The sequence below is a fragment of the Ovis aries genome, chromosome 11 (assembly GCF_016772045.2).
Source record: "Ovis aries strain OAR_USU_Benz2616 breed Rambouillet chromosome 11, ARS-UI_Ramb_v3.0, whole genome shotgun sequence".
Classification (NCBI taxonomy): domain Eukaryota; kingdom Metazoa; phylum Chordata; class Mammalia; order Artiodactyla; family Bovidae; genus Ovis; species Ovis aries.
Genome location: NC_056064.1, coordinates 13,186,057 through 13,203,547, shown reverse-complemented (window position 1 = coordinate 13,203,547; position 17,491 = coordinate 13,186,057). Strand labels below are relative to the sequence as shown.

The window sequence follows — 17,491 nt, the reverse complement described above, 5'->3', positions numbered from 1 at the left end:
GGAGCCTTAGGTATCTCCGCTGTACCACTTACTAACTAAAAGGCAAAATTATTCATTGAGGCTTTAAAATTGTTTATTATCTGCATTTGAAAAGTTGGAACATACAAACAATTATGAATAAAAAGTAAAAACCAGCTATAGTCCTAGCAAGAGATCACAGTTATTAATATATATTCTTTCTGTCATCTGTATATACATCTTTTTTCCTACATAATTGGGGTCATAATAGAAAAGGTCTTTTGTAATTTATTCTTTCCACTAAAAATTATTTTGGGGGGAACTTTTTATATTCTTACAATATTGTTTGAGAATGTGATATTTAATGGCTTCATATAAATCTTTATAATGAATGTATCATATCTGAACATTCAGACAATTCTAATTTTTACTGCTATATCCCTGGACTGATCATTCTTTTATGTAAACTTTGAGGAATATCTCTGGTTATTTACTTTGTGTTAATTTCTAAAAGTAGAATTAGTAGTCAAAAAGTGTGTCCATTTAAAAAAAAATCTTTTTTAACAATTTCAAATTGTCTTCTCAAGAGCTGCATTCCCATGAACAGTATATGTAGTGCTTGTTTATGCTGTTTAATTGTTCTCCATCCTTGCCAACATTGATTACTGTCAATAAAATAGGATGAAAACAGCAATTGTTATTTTAACTGGTATTTTTTGATCACCAGTGAAGTTGAACAGTTTTATAATCTATCTGAAAGTATTTTCCAGAATGTTAATCAGTTGCTTCAGTATAATTTATTCATACCTTCTTCACTTTTATAATAATCTTAACTCAATTACCAGGCTTTATATTCTGTTTTTTTGTTCTATCTATTCTTGGACTAATGCCACACAGTTTGAACTGCTGTAATGGGCCAGGGTTCCTCACGTTCTTAATTTTTCCCCCAAATTTTATCAATTACTTTTGTCTTATTACATATAGGCTCATTTTTTTTTTAATTTTCCAAAACCTCCCATAATGATTTTGATCCAAGTTGCATTAGGTTTATAAATTAGGATGATCTGAGTGCTTCATAATATTAACTCTTCCCAACAAGATGTATGGTGTGTTTTTCTAATTATTTAAGTGTGTATTTGAAGTTTTATAGTTTTCTTCACATAGGTTATGCCAGAAGGTCTCAATCTTTTTTGGTTCACAGCACCCATATTGTCTCCGTAATTTTTTCATAGCAGCTTTAGGCAAAAAGATATACTTGGTATTTCTGATTATTGAGTAGTCAGACCCAGAGAGCTTCGTAAGCATTTACGCCGTGAACAACATGGGTTTGAATTTCTTGAGTCCACTTCTGCATGGACATTTTCAACAGTAAATGCAACAGTACTATACCGTCTGTGATTGATTGAATCTATTTATAGACATGGAAGAACCATGTATTCATAATCGAGCACCAACTATAAGTGATACTTGAATTTTCACCTACTGAGGGTGGATGCCCCTAACTCTGGCTGTTTGTTGTTCAAGGGTCAACTGTATAATATATATAATAGCTGAAAAATTTTTTTTATTTCATTCTTAAATAATTGTAGTTACTTCTTATGGGATATTTGCATCTGCACGGCGTTGCAGATCTTAGAGTCAGCTTGGACATCTCCACCCTCACATCTTGTTCTGCACTGGCTTTTGTGTAGAACTCCCTCCACCCCGCACCACCTTCAAAACCGAAAACCCATCTTTGCGACGATTATCAGAAGGAATGTAGCACTACCTAGTGTTAAACCACGAACTCCTTGAAACTAGTAGTCACATGGGAGCCATCAGATATCACATAGTATTTCTCCCAAAACTTCGAAACGTCCTTCAGTGCCCCTGAGGGTTCACTGTGGCACCCATCCCAGGATGTCTTGGTGTACAGTGTAGGTATGGCGGGATTTTGCCGTTTTTTAAACAGCTCTAAATGTTTTGCACTTTTTTCTTGCTACTCTGAACAGGATTCCCACCCCACCCGCGCCATTGTATCTTTTAACTCTTTGTTACTGGTATCTCAGAAGACTTGATTTTTGTATATTGCTTCTGTTAAAATAAGTCAGTTTTCTTCTCTGAGCTTCAGTTTCCTCATCTGTACGAAGAAGAATCAAGTGAGCTTATATATATGTGAAGCCCTTAATGGCACAGTGCTAAGCACATAGTAAGCAATCACAGACCCTGGCTATTATTATCTATGATAATGGAGAGGATATTCCTTATCACACTGTACGGTTGTGAGGATCAAAAATGACACACACGAATCTTTTGTAATCATATTACGTTACACAAAGGTTTTTATTATAAGTAACATTAAAATGTGGCACTGCCTTCTTGTTTTTTGGCCATGTGATGTGACATGCAGAATCTAGTTCCCTGACCAGGGATCAGACCTGTGCTCTTGCAGTGGAAGTGCAGAGTCTTAACCAGTGGATCTCCAGGGAAGTCCCTGGTACTACTTTAAAGAATGATAGTCTTAAAGGTAGAAGACTTAGATCACAGAGCAGAAAATGGGAAATTTTTTATTCTCTTTCATGTAATGCAATAGGAAAAGATGTCATTTAACAAATCATAAACACCTCTGAAGCAGTATGCACTCCTTAGGAGGGAAAAGATCTGCTTTGCAAGGAAGGCTGGCAGGGCCCATGGGTATGTGTGACTCTACGGCATGTGAGCCTTATAAAAAGAACACTTAACCCCCTCCTCCACCACCAAATTACTGTGGCATGTTAACCCATTAAAGCAGATTAACTTGACCTGTAACGTAAGTCTGAAATCTAGAGTCTAGATACAGAGCCAAATGAAGAACTGGGAGAAGGAATTACTGGGAATCTGGGAAGCAGAAACACAAAGCCACAGAACAACAGCGAGAGCAAAGAAAAGGAATTGGTGGAAGGCTGGAAACAGAGAAATATGGGGGCAAAAAAAAAATAGTTTAAGAGCCACTGTGGGATATTTATTTATTATTTCAGTTTCTAAAACTGCCCAGTGCCAAGGCTTCTGGGTACACGTGGAACAATAAATAACATATGCCCATCTCTATGTCCCACTTTGTATTTTTCCTCTATTAGCTGCATTCCCCATCTCCCATTTCGCATTATCAGCTATCACTCCTAATCTCCCACCGAGAAGACCCATGAGTGGCTCCCCTTGGATCTGCAGGCTGCTTTCTGGACAACTTGCCCAGCATTTCACGTTTACACACAGTCCCCCTGCCCCTCCAGAGCACTGTGCCAGGAACTCTCGTATATACACTGGGTACTTGCCAAGGAGCAGGGATGGAATGCACTGTGTTGACCTTCCCTTCATCCCTGTCTTGGAAAGAGAGAGGATTTGGAACTTGAGAAATTGTTCTTACTATGCCTCTGGATTTTTTTTTTTTTTTAATTCCTAGGTAACGTTCATCTAAAATGTTTGATTTAATGGCTGTGGCTTACTGTAGAGATACATGTCCTAGAAAGTAAGAGGTCTTCTGACACTGGAGCGCCATCTATGTGTCAAACCCTCTCATTGCTGCTTAATTTAACTCTCAACTCAACTCTCAGAAGTGGATACACTCTAATTCCCATCTTACACAAGTTACCTTATCCCTAGAGTTGCACTGCTGGATGTGTCAGAGCAGGGATTTAAACCTGTCTGCTTAGTTCCAGATTTTGCTCTTTCCGCTATACCATGTTGCTTCCAGACAAAATAGGCACCAAGCTAAGAAGGAAAGATATATGAATGACGAGTATAAAAAATGTACTGAGCTGTGGTGTCAAATATAAGAGTTCAGTATGCTTTTAACAGCCTATTAATGGTGGTTATTCTCTTAATGGATTGTTGTTACTGTGTTTAACCTGTCTAATTTGGCATGACTCTATCCACCAGGTACAAGATAACTGACATTATTGGGAAGGAAGAAGGACTTGGAGCAGAGAACCTTCGAGGGTCTGGAATGATTGCTGGGGAATCCTCTTTGGCCTACGACGAGATCATCACCATCAGCCTGGTAAATCTTGGCCGAGTGTGAGATTTTTGGAGAACTGGCTGTGACTGGGATTTGCTTTTGCCACCGTCACTGCTGTTCAGCCTCAAATGGGAGCATTTCTTTAAAAATATATATATATATATTGATTTATTGGCTGTGCTGGGTCTTTGTGGCTGAGCGTGCTTTTCTCTGCTTGCAGCGAGTGGGAGCTACTCTCTGATTGCGGTGCAGGATTCTCCTTGTGGTGGCTTCTCTCGTGGACCACGGGCTCAAGGGTGTGCAGGCTTCAGTATTTGCAGTTTCCCGGGCTCTGGAGCACGGGCTTAGTTGCCCCATGGCATGTGGGATCTTCCCAGACCAGGGATCGAACTCATGTCTCCTGCACTGGCGGGCGGATTCCTATCTCTGTGCCACCAGGGAAGCCCCAGGAGCATTGCTTTAAAATTGTAAATCTGCAGTTTGATTTTAATTGTGCATAATAGTAGGACGATAGGGTAATGTACATAATTGGATCCCCCAGATGAAACTGGCACCTTGTGTTAGCTTTTAGTTTAACTTCTTATTTCTCAAATATTCTACACAGTATTAACAGCTTAAATTTCGTTTCCTCTTAACTGGTTTCCTTTTTCCTCTGGTGTGGATGCCACACATCTGTGGAACAGGCAAAAGTGTAAGAGAAGTAAAGGGTCTGAGACCCTTTAACTGTTACTTGAATCATTGAATGAATTCTGTACCTTCTTGGCTTTAACCAGGAAATTGTGTTTTTGTATTGTCATTTAACCAAACAGATTTCCTAAAAAAAAAAAAAAAAAAAAAACCTAGCTTCTGTTCCTGTGAATTTTTTGTGTACTTATAGCTTAATTCTTACAGCTTGCGAGGGAACATAAATATATGACGCATCGAATTTATTCTTTTTTTAAGGTTACGTGCAGGGCCATTGGGATTGGGGCTTACCTCGTCCGACTGGGACAGAGAACCATCCAGGTCGAAAATTCTCACTTAATCCTGACAGGAGCTGGGGCCCTCAACAAAGTAAGTTTCTAGGGTTTGGGAGAAGTGTGTGAAGCTTTTCCAAGACTGTTGTGAAATCTTAATTCTAGGTCTTGATTGGTGGGGGAAGATATTCAGCCCACGCCTTCCTCAGTCTCTCTCTCCTCCTCTCTCCGTCTTCTCTGCCTATTCATTCATTTGACATAATGAGTGTTATGAGTACCTACTATGTGCCTGACACTATTCCAAGCCCTGTGGATATGTTAACAAACAAACCATATATAACTCCTTCTGCAAAGAGTTTACATTCTGATGTCTTTCTAGAAAGATCAGATTGACTGCATCTGTTCTGCCCTCTCCCTCTCTTTTTGTCATCTGTGAGCAAGCAGTGTGAGATTTATACCTATGAAACATCCTCTGAACATGGCAAGGGTATCAGGTTTTAATGTTTTGAGAAACTGTGAAAGCACCTCTGAAGAGGAACACTTAAGCCGTGGTCCCTTATAGGTAAGGAAGTACTTGGTGAATGTTGAATGGGAAGTGGGCGGGTAGATGCATGGATGGATTGCTAAGAAAGAGTGTGACATGGACGTTCACTTTCCCGTCCAAAGAAATGCTTGTGTCTGTTCAATTCAAGTGCATAGTGGCTTTTCCAGAGAGGGGAAAAAATATATAGCTTTCACTCTTACAGTGACCTCAGTACCTAAGAATACCTGCATATACAAAGGACCATGTAGTTCACCCTTCTTTGCAGGCATAGGAAAATTATTTTCTCTCCAAAGCTAGGAATATGTAATAGTCTAAGGCTGGCTGGCTGACCTCATACAACTCACATAACCTCTCATCTTTCTCTATCTGCCAGAGATGAGTAGCGATTTCCACCTTCAAATGAGGAAACAGAGGTAAAAGCACCTGGAACTTGGCACAAAGCATTGGCCTGTGCTGCGCTTCCAGTCACCTTTTCCTCTCTCTTAACACGGTTTGGGGATCGAATTTGCGGAATTACATGTGTGCTAAGTTAGTTGTTTATTAGACTTGGACAAACTTTTTTTTTTTTTTTAATCCAGCCTTGACTTTCAAGTAGAAGGATTGGAATTCAGTGTCCCAGCCTATCATCCCCATTTAGAATAAGTTGACACTGCCATCAGTCCAGTTAACTTTGGGGGACGCCAGAAATGAGAATGGTGTGAGGTGATAAGCTTGCTCTCTGCACCCCTGTGAACTCTGTATCCTTCTCTGGGTTTGCCTTTCTCTCCAAGGAAAGCAGGGTGGTGCTCACAGAGGCCGGCTTGGATGTCCTGCTCTTTCTTGAGAGAGTAGCCTGGAAATAAAGATTGTGAACTGTCTCTACTGAGGGAGATTATTGCTCTGAATGAAACTGGCTGAGAGTCTTAACGTTTTTAAAAAGAGTTGTTCTTTCGGATCCTTTTTCTTAGAATGAGATATTGATGCATGCTGTAGAGAACTGTACATACCATTATCTGTGAGGATCCACTGTAACGAAGACACCTACATTTCTACAATGTTCCTCTACCTGAGCAAAGAGCTAATTTCTGAAGTGCCTTGTCACACTGAGTTTCTTATTTTTTCCCTGATAGCAAAAGACTATTCCAAAAGGCAGAGGTGTTGTCATTGTTGTGTTATTGTCACTGCTGCTGGGGGTTTTGTTTGTTTTTTCCTGAAAGCTTGGTAGTTGAATTTCAATCTTGCTACGAAGAAAGCATTAGGGATTTTGTTTTGTTATCTTAAAATCTGGTTGAATTGCTGTGATCAAATTCATTATATTCATCTTCCTCTTAGCCTGCAGGGCCGCGGGTTAAAGAAGAAGTCTAGTTGTAGGGAAGAGACAGTGAAGCTGCAGCTGTAACTTACCCTACAATGCTTGTTTCCGGAAGGATATGATCATTTGTAGCTGAAGAGAGTGATCAGTTATAGGGGTTACCTAACCCTGCCCTGACTGCTGCTCTATCCTCTTACATGGAGCTGGCAGACCCCGGATTTCATGCAAATTCATTAAAATATCCTGTCTGCCCCTGTGCCTCTCGGGTATGAGGAAGGGGACTAGACGGGGGCCACAGACTCCGGCTGCCTCCTCCGCCTTCCTGCTTGTGCACATCCTGTCTTTGTGCTCGAAGCTATCGCTCTCCACGCCTGCCTTTTCTTCTATAGGAGTCTGTCCCGCATCCACTGGGCGTGTGTCCAGGTCACTTTGAGTGCGTGTCTCTTCCTGCCCGAGCGCTAGTCTCTGTCTTTGTGTCTGGATCCCTCTGTGTGTGTGTGCTTCCCCGAGTCTCCATGTGTGAGAAAGTCTTTGTGTGTGTGTGAAGCCCCGCGGAGCCTCCCCAAGCCCTGACCATCTACCCTGTCATACGTGTGTACCTGTGTAAATGTAGGTGGTGGACGCAAGCCCTTAGACTGTAAACATTTGACCCCTACCTTTCTGAGTCTTCATCCTTTATGTTAAACATTAGGGCGAAGAGTCAGAAGGGAGGGGGCGCATGCAGAGGTTGTAGGGAAAAAAAAAATCTGTGTGTGCAAGTGCCGATCCCGTTGACCCCTTTGAAAATTGAAATAATGATAATGCGCGTCTCCTGACTGCATCAAAGTATCAGCACATCAAAAGCCAGGAGGCATGAAATGCAAATGATAAAGTGAAAGCAGATGGATTGTGCATGATCGCCCGATGCCCAATGAATTTTAAAAGGTGCTGGATTGCAGAGGGGGGGTGGGGGGGTGGGGGTGGCACTGAAATAAACACGTTATCCCTGCGATTTTTTTTTTTTTGTTCTTGACACGCACTCCTGACAGTATTTTTTTCACACTTGAGTGAACACCCACTTCATCTCTCTCTCTCCTCTTCTCTCTTTCTCTCTCCTTTCTAACTCCACCTCCCCCCCCCCCACCTCTTACACGTCTCAGGTCATGTCGCTGCAGCTCCGGTGGAAATAATAAGATATAAACCACGAGGTTGTTATTTGCATAGAAATAGCATGGAGCCCCAGGCAGCAAGGGAGAAGGACACAGGGATCATTTGTCTAAAATTTTAATGAAAACTTTTGCTGAGGCAGAGATTTTTTTAAAAACTTTCTTTCTCCCTGCTCTTCTCCTCCCCCTCCCCGCCCCCCTCCACCCCATCTCTGCTTTGACTGCACACAGTTGGGTGTGAAGAGAAAGGGTTGACACTCCACAGATCACACTTCTGTAAGGCAGCCACATGTAAATTGTTTGTTCCTTTAATAGAAACGAAGCCGGAAAGACACACATTCCCAACTTAATACACTGCGTGTCTGCGTCAAGCTTTTATGACTGCACTCCGTCTCAGCACCCACGTGGTGTTGCCCGTCGTTAGCCAACCCAGTTTTAATTAGTTTAGCCCTTCCTACCTCTCTCTTCCAAAGACTCTTACTTTTAAAGGATTTCTTTTCGTAGTTGGCAGTGGTCACCTGCACATAAAACATGACCATCCCCACGGTTTCCTGTCTCTTCCTTTCAGTGATTTCACTGTTCACTTACCCATCTTTTTTAGCGGCTCCGTCCTCTGCCATCCTGTCTTTTGTTTTCCAAAACCAGAGAGTGCTCCCCGAATGTGTACTTTGATCCCCTGACCTTGTCATCTGAGTGTTTGTACATCCTCGTGCCTTGAATGCCTTGTTCTTTGCTGCCTGTAGTTATGTGTGAAATATTCAGAATGTTACACAGATGAGGAGAGATCCAGTCTTCTTAAGCGTCGCAGAAACAGAGTTGACATTTGCACTCAAGGCGATGGGCTGGTGATAGGGGCAGCCTGGATAACTTTATTTGAAACTCAAGAACATCCGTGTGGCTCCTTGTTACTTTCTGGGTGGGCCGGTGGCATGGGGGCCATGTTACAGACGGGAAGACAGAAACAGCAGAAGGTAGAAGAATACCTTTATCTGTTCGATCCGCCAACAGAGACTAGAACTAGCAGCAGAACATGAGCCTCCGCGTCCCTGAGTTTCATTTAAGCTGCGCTCAGTTCCCTGGGCTCCGTGTCCACAAGGCCTGAGAAGAGAAAGTAGTGTGGTCATTTTATTTTTTTAATATTATTTATTTTACTTTAAGCGGCACTGGGTCTTCACTGCTGCGTGGGCTTTCTCCAGTTGCAGCAAACAGGGGCTACTCTTCGTCGTGGGGCTTGAGCTTCTCATTGCGGTGGCTTCTCTTGTTGCGGAGCACTGGCTCTAGGCAAGAGGGCTTCAGTTTTTGCAGTGCGTGGTGTCAGTAGTTGTGGCTTAGTTACTCCTCGGCATGTGGGATCTTCCTGGACCAGGGATTGAACCTGTATTCCCTGCATTGGCAGGCGGACTCTCAGCCGCTAGACCATCAGGGACGTCCCAGTGGTCATTTTACTTTTTGTCCAAATGTCACGAGAGTGATAATATTAGTAAGAGAAGCTCCTAAGGGCCTGCTCTTTCATGTTACTCAAGGTAGTGGATCATGGGTTCCCAGTTCTTCAAACAGTAGACGGTGGGTGGGCAGATCCTTCAAAATACCTCACTGAGTGGTAAGGACGGATTTGATGGACATGAAAGACTACCTGCCAGAAGGGAGTCAGGCTGGCTTGGCAAAGGCAGCAGCTTGCGTGCTTGGGAAACTGGAAAAAAAGACCCTTAATGGGCTGTGACAATTTGTAGAGTCATAAACTCCTAAGTCAAGGCAACATTGGACGCTTGCAGTGACTTTCAGATCCACTTCCTCTCCTTCCACTCTTTGCTCTGTTCTGTGTTTACTGTAATGTAGGTCAGTAGGCTGGGAGGACCTAGAAATATAAGGGATGTAGACTAGAGCCTGCCAGTTCTCAGTCCACTGCCTAGATGTGGTAAAAGCTCTCTCTTTATACCAAGAAATCAGAATTGCAGTTTATGACTTGTCCTCTGGACAATAACTGTCTCTGGAGGTAAGGCATCTTGCCAGTGGTCTGATAGATTCATTCAAGAGGTGATGTATGATTTTCTTATGCTAAAGCATTTTAAAGCTTCTGCATTAAGGAGGAAAAAATATCCAATAATCTCATTCCCTTTAGAGAGAACAGGTCCCTAGTACCACTGGATTCTGCTAATCTTGCTAATTCTGCTAATCTTGCTTTTGAAACTTGGTATCAGGCCCTCACTGGATCTCAGTTTCCAAATACATATATTTGTGTGTCAGTACAACATGAAATGTGACTCTTTGGGGTATAGTATCAGAGCTCCTCCCAGGAGCTTGTAGCGCCAGGAGCCTGCACTGTGCATTCTCCATCCTTGCCATGACACTGATGCACAACGTGAGACTCAGCCATGGGGGCTCGAGAAAGGAAGGGATGGTTCTTCAGCTCTGGCTGCCTTGTAACTGTCACGTAACTTAAAGAGGCAGACTGGGGACTTCCCTGGAGGTCCAGTGGTTAAGGCTCAGAGCTCCCAATGCAGGGAGTAGGGGTTCCATCCCTGGCCAGAGAACTAAGATCCCACAAGCCTCATGGTGAAACCAAAAAATAAATAAAAGAAATAGACTGGCCAGGTTTGAATCCAGGCTCTGCCAACTGTGAGTGGAGCAACCTTGAACAATGTACTTAACCCTTCCAGGTCACAGTTGTGTTAACCGTAAAACAAGGCTTGTAACAGGCTCTTGTGAGGATTAAATGAGTTAATACAGGTAATCCACTGGTACTGTTGTCGTCTTCCCTAAGATGCATTTAGGGGCCTGTCTCAGTGCAGCTCTTTATCTAAGACGTGGAAGTGAAATACAAACACAACATTCTCTCTACTTTCTGACCCTTGGAAGGCAAAGATTCCTTTAAGAAAATGTTAGATGTCAGTCCTCACTGCGGCAGTACATCCACGTATTGACTTTCCCCATAGATGTTATCTAAAGACAATCACACACTTTGGAAAGCCATTAACGCCAGCGGCACCATGTCCGGTCCTGATAGGGTAGTATATGTGTCAGTCATCTGTCTGCGCAGGTCCCCAAGGACTTGTTGCTACAATAGCCCATAATCACTCTAAGGATCAGTCCAGCAATTTGCATTTTTAAAAGTCCCTAACTACCTATTTTCACAACAGACAGGCCCTGTTCTCCAAAGCTCCAGATGGGATCAGTCTCCTTTCTAAAGAGGGCATGTGAGCTTCCTCTCGGAGTCAGCCTCTCTTTAGCATGAGGAATGAGCTCTCAGAAAAGGTTGCCCATCCCTTTGGTTTTCAAGCTTCTCCCCCTGCGCACACGTAAAATAGGGGCACACCTGACCCCATCTGGGGAGTTGTTTAGTTTCTCATCCAGTGTTCCTCGGGTCTGGTAGGAAACTGTACCAGGTCTGTTTGATGCCATGAGTGCGTGGAGGTAATTGGCCGGCAGTCTGCTCCCCGCTCTCTGGTGGAATTGTCATTCAGGGATCCACTGCCTCCGACCCTCTAAGAGAGCCCGCGTGGGCATGGTGGCCTAGAGACTCAGGATGGGAGAGCCCACACGAGCATCACTCTAGAGCTTCTAGACAAAGTCAGAGTTCTGAGTCTCTGCCTGGGCATTGAGACTCGGGAATGATCGTGTTCAACAGCCTATTATAAATGTGCTAAAACTTTTTGAAGTTTCAAAGCCTTTGATGTTTGTCACTCACTTATGTCCAACTCTTTGTGACCCTCTTTGCGACCCCCTCAGTCATGTCCGACTCTCTGCAACACTATGGACTATAGCCCACCAGGCTCCTCTGTCCATGGGATTCTCCAGGCAAGAATACTGGAGTGGGTTGCCATGCCCTCCTCCAGGGCATCTTTACAACCCAGGGATTGAACCTGTGTCTCTTACGTCTCCTGCATTGGCAGATGGGTTTTTTACCACTAGTACCACCTGGGAAGCCTATCAGAGCCTTTACATTAAAAAAAAATTATTTATTTATTATTTCTTTGGCTGCATGGAATCTTGGTTGAAGCACGCAAGATCTTCATTGCAGAGTTTGGATCCTCTAAATTGTGGTGCGTGGGCTTATTAGTTGCTCCTCGGCACATGAGATCTTAGTTCCCCAACCAGGGATGGACCCCACTGCATTGCAAGGCAGATTCTTAACCATCACCAGGGAAGTCCCTCAGATTTTTTTCCTAAGAAAAAGCAAACAAAATTTTTTTTTTATTATTCCTCTCCTTGCCATGTACTAGCAAAGCAACTAGCCCAAAGCAACTTTGGGCTCTTGTCTCTTTGGGGCTCACTTTCCTCTATGTAAAATACATTTCCTATCTTAAGGTGAAGACCAGACGGTCTCTGAATGTTAAATTCTTTTTCATTTCTAGTACTCTCTTATGCTATGAAGATGTGTCTTGACTTGTAGCCAGGGAGCTGTGTTAGGTTGAGGCAGGGAGAGAATAGATTGGGGCACTGGTGGGGAGTCTGAAAAAGTGACTACATGTGAGAGAATTCTGTGTTAGTGCGATTACATACTAGTGATACATAAATTACTGTGTTAGCAAGGTTCGGAATGGGAGTTATAGAGCATAACAGTTAAAATTTTTTTTCCGTATTACAGAAGAGTTAAGTGCCATGTGGTGATGGTGGTGATGTAGTTCCTGATGAGAACAAGTGGTCCTAGAATTATTGCTGGAAGCAGAAGGATCCTTCAAAGTCCCACTACCCAACTGTTGTTTGAATTTCTGCTGTAACTCCATTACCAAATAGTCATTCAGTGATGCTTGAAAAACTCGACTGAAGGGCAACCCAGTACTCTTTAAGCCAATCCATTTAATCTGTATGAAGTTCTTCCTAGTCTGTTTCTCTATACAGACAAACTAATTCTTCCTAAATAGTAGTTCAGAATTAACAAAGTGACTCCAGTTTGATGCTCTGGCCTATTGTAGAACTGAATAGAACCACTCTTCCCCATGTATTTTTGCTTTCAAAGTCGTCTTGTCTCAAGAACAAATGTAGTGAAGATGAAAATGCTCTTCAAAGTTAGCAAAGAAATTGGATTCATAACATTCTGGCCAGCTGAAAATATGAAATGAGTTTTAATTACTGGAGGAACAGCTAAAACTCACGACTCTGACATAGTACTCTCTAGAACCTTAGGGATCTGCTGCATGCTGTCCGCCCAGGCTTTTATGCCTTCCCATCGCCCGCCTTGTCAAAAGTCAAGGTCGTGATACAGGACTGGAAGATAGGGTCTTTTTTTTTTTTGCTGCACTGGGTCTTCATCGCTGCACGTGGGGTTTCTCCAGTTGTGGAGAGTGGGGGCCCCTCTCCAGCTGCAGTGCCTGGGCTCCTCGTCGCGGTGGCTCCTCTTACTGCCGAGCGCTAGCTCTCTGCACACGGGCGTCAGGAGTTGAGGCTCCTGGTCTTAGTTGCTCCTTGCAGCATGTGGATCTTCCCAGACCAGGGATCAAACCTGAGTCCCCTGCATTGGTAGTGGATTCAGTGGATTCGCAACCACTGGGCCACCAGGGAAGTCCAAAGATAGGTCTTTTTGAGAGCTATATATTCAGATACTAGTTAAAATTAGTTTAGTGGGACTTGTTTCAGGACTCAGTAGGGTGATGTAGACTGAGGAACTCTGAAGCCCCCTGGGCACACAAAACCAGGATACTAATTTCTCATTCTCTCAGCTCAGGGAGCAATCTCTGGCTCACACATATGTGTGACCTCCGCTCTATGTCTGCCCTCTCTCCAGAGCATCCTATCCAGTCCCCAGGGCTGGATGCTCCCTGAGTCTTGGAATCAAGAGATGCCTCCACTTCACAGGTTCTGGGGTATGTAGGGTCTGTACATGTTCTGCCTGTCATAAAACATCGTCCCTGAACTCAAGCTAAGTGCCCCCCAAGGCCTGGTGCCCTCAGCAGAGCAGCTGAGCATCTTCATCTTCCCAGTCATTTAGATGTTATGCCTCCTTGGGCTGGATTTTCTTCACTTTTCTTTCCAGCCATGTTCATCGTTCTGTCTTTGCAAATTAGTGTTCAGTCAAAGTTCTGCTGTTGTGTCTCTCCCTCTCCTCTCCCCTTAACCTTTCTTCTCCCCCCAACCCCTGCCTGAAACCCAAGTAAATTAGCTTCTCACCCCTGCCCCCCAGTTTTAAAAAAAATTCCCATACTCCTCCAGCAGTGTCTGTTCTTGGATTTGCAGTCAGCAGCCATCTCCAATAACCATCCGGCTGTCAGCTCTGCAGCTCCCCACTACCTCCCACCTCCCCCATCACTCACCAGAGGAAAAAGAGAGCCAGGGCCAGAGCTTGAAATATATCATGCAATAGTGTATCATGAATTTGTTGTGAATCACAGCGGTGAAGCAGGTTTATTTATTTCTGAGACCTTAAATCAATACAAAGTAGGTCTCTTAGTTCTGAAGCTGGGATGGAGTGTGAAAAAATGAGCCCATTGTACTCTTAAAACTTTGGGGAAAGGAGATGACAGCTATATAATTCCATTTACCAGGCACTAGGGGCTTTAATGTGAAGGTGACAGGGAGCTCTTTGTGCATTTAGAGCACCATATCTTCTAAATAAAAGATCTGTAGACTTGATAGTGGAGCATAGCTCCGAGTTTAATAATCTCCAAGCATTAGACCGAGCCAATATGTTCCCAAGTCAGAGAGGTCCCCCCCAAACACTCATAAATTAAAAGTGCAAGAACTGCACACTGTGGTAGATTAGAAATGCAAGGACTTCAGTCTTCTGGGGCGAAGACGGACCTGGTCCCTGGCTGTGCACAGACTGCTGTGTGAATATGATAAAGACGCAGGAAACGAGACTGTTTAGAAACCTGACTCCTGACTGTTCATCATTCTCAGGAATGTCCCCTGTGCATGGATCCAGATCTGGCTGTGTCCCCTGTCATTCAGAGCGGCTGCCTTCACACAGTCTAATCAGCTAATGTCCACCGTCAGGAGTGTTGAATTATGAAAGGAGAAGCTTTAAGAGCAGTTTAGATTGATACAAATTACCATGCCCAGGCTTCGAGGTTTTCTGGTTTATTCTTGATTGGGTCCTAATAGTTTGAATGTCTCAGAGTCTAGAATTTAAGCCCTTTAAAATAGTTTGCACATAAGAGGAAGTGAGAAATCAGTGTTTATTTAAGAAAGGAACTCATCCGAATTTAACCAAGAGTATAAGATGCAAATATGGGAAGTCAAGACCGTTGGAACATATCATCAGCTTGTGGGTATCTTAATTTTCTATCTAACCCTTTGATAAAATGTCTTCTCAACAGATAAAGCAGGTTTATGCAGCTCAGTAGAGCAACCCTAATGTGATATGACTTTATAGTATATAGAGTTACTAGCTTAATTCTAGCCCAGGTAAAGAATTTTGAAAGAAAAACCCAGCATCTCCACTGGGGAAAACTAAAAGGAGAGGCAAACCAAACTACTCGTTTTGCTTAAGGAGCCCCAACACATATTAGCACTAATAGGAAAGACTTCTGTTGCTTATAGTAGTTCAGCTTGCTGAAAATACCAACCAGGGCTGAGTTTTTATAGAGCAGTGAGAAGGGTGGCAGCTCCCCAGCATTTACTGTGGGAAAGTAAAGGCACAACTGTGCCTGTTGTGTTAAGACAATAACAGGCTTTTCATGTGTTTTAAGAGGAAAACATTAAATTGCCACCCACCAGATATAGATGAGAAAACACAAACAGAAAGGCTGAAGAGATGAAAGGTCGGTATTACTCCCTAAGAAGCCAGGTCACCGAAGGCACCAAACTCTGTGCCTCCACTGGTGGGCAGAGGCAGTCACACTGCCAGCTGCCTTCCAGTACCAACCTCATGTCCCATATCCAGTCAGAAAAACCACTGGGAGGTGACTAGGGGAAGGGGGGAAAAAAAAAAAAAAAAAATATATATATATATATATATATACACACACACAAGAGTTCTCACAACTCAATAATAGGAAACAACCCAGTAACTTTTTAAATGGGTAAGAAATTTGAACAGACCTTTCACCAAAGGTATAAGGATGGGTAAATAAGCACATAAAAAGATACTATCATTAGCACATAAAAATATATTTATCATTAGTCATTCAGTTCAGTTCAGTCGCTCAGTCATGTCCGACTCTTTGCGACCCCATGAATCACAGCACGCCAGGCCTCCCTGTCCATCACCAACTCTCGGAGTTCAGTCAGATTCACGTCCATCGAGTCAGTGATGCCATCCAGCCATCTCATCCTCTATCGTCCCCTTCTCCTCCTGCCCCCAATCCTTCTCAGCATCAGAGTCTTTTCCAATGAGTCAACTCTTTGCATGAGGTGGCCAATATACGGGAGTTTCAGCTTTAGCATCATTCCTTCCAAAGAAATCCAGGGCTGATCTCCTTCAGAATGGACTGGTTGGATCTCCTTGCCGTCCAAGGGACTCTCAAGGGAGACACAAATTAAAACCACAGTTAGACCCTACTAATATAAATTTAAGTTGACATGCTAAATGTTGGTGAGGATGCAAAACAACTGGAAATCTCACACGTGTTGGTGGGACTGCAAAGTGGTACACTCACCTAGAAAAAGTTTAGCTTTCTTTTAAAAAAGTTATCCACTTACAGTATATCCTAGCAATCCTGTTGTTGTCCAGTTTCTAAGTCGTGTCCAACTCTTTGTGACCCCATGGGCTACAGCAGGCCAGGCTTTGCTGTCCTTCCCGGTCTCTTGGAGTTTACCCAGATTCACGTCCATTGAGTCAGTGATGTTATCTAACCACATCATCCTCTGATGCCCTCTTCTCCTTTTGCCAGCAGTCTTACTCCTAGGTATTTACTCAGCAGAAATGAAAACGTGCATTGATACAAAAACCTGTATGGCAATGTATAGCAGCTTTATTCGTAGTTGCCTGACCCTGGAGACAACTCAAATGTCAGCTAACAGCAAGCAGATGGACAGGTGGTAGTATTTCTGTAAAATGGAATACTACTCTGCAGTAAAAAAGGAGCTGCCACCTGTGTGAGCATCAATGACTGTCAGATGTATAATGCTACTGAAAGAAGCTAGCATTCTAGAAAGAGCAACGTTGTTGAGACACAAGGATCCATGTTGGTCAGGGGTGGGAGAAGGGAATTGATTACAAAGGAAATGAGAACATTTTGGAGGCTGATGAAAATTTTGGGGGCAATTGTGGGTGGTGGTTATACACCTGTGTGATGTCAGATTTCATAGAGTTGTACACCTAAAAATGGACAATTTCACTATATGTGAATTATATGTCAATAGACCAGACTTTTACTTTTTTTTTTTTTTTTCTGTATTTGGAAATAATTTATTGTCAGTGTGCTCAAGTCTGCAGCTAAATAAGCAGTTGATGGATCCCTGAGATGAGTGATTTTATCTGGCATCAGTTTTGACTCTGGAAGTCTATGCCTTTTTCTCATACGTTTGACAAGCAAACTGTCATGAGGTTCCTCTCTACCCCAGTTCCTCCTTCTGCCATCTACCTCGTTCCTCTATTCTCCCTGTATCTCAGTTTCTTTTTGCATAAATATCATTTCTTTTTTAAAACATTTACTTATTTTTGACTGCACTGGGTCTCCGTTGCTACATGCGGCATCTCTCTCGCTTTGGTGTGCTGGCTTCTCATCGCAGTGGCTTCTCTTGTTA

General features: G+C 43.1%; 1 protein-coding gene across 6 annotated transcripts in view; it reads left to right on the top strand.

The window, feature by feature from the left end:
* Positions 1-17,491, top strand: part of ACACA (acetyl-CoA carboxylase alpha) — a 288,377-nt gene that overhangs the window by 221,108 nt on the left and 49,778 nt on the right. For all 6 annotated transcript variants that reach the window (NM_001009256.1, XM_042255219.2, XM_060394702.1 and 3 more), the window contains 2 exon segments: positions 3,853-3,973; positions 4,874-4,984. In NM_001009256.1, coding sequence (NP_001009256.1) covers positions 3,853-3,973; positions 4,874-4,984 — 232 coding nt within the window.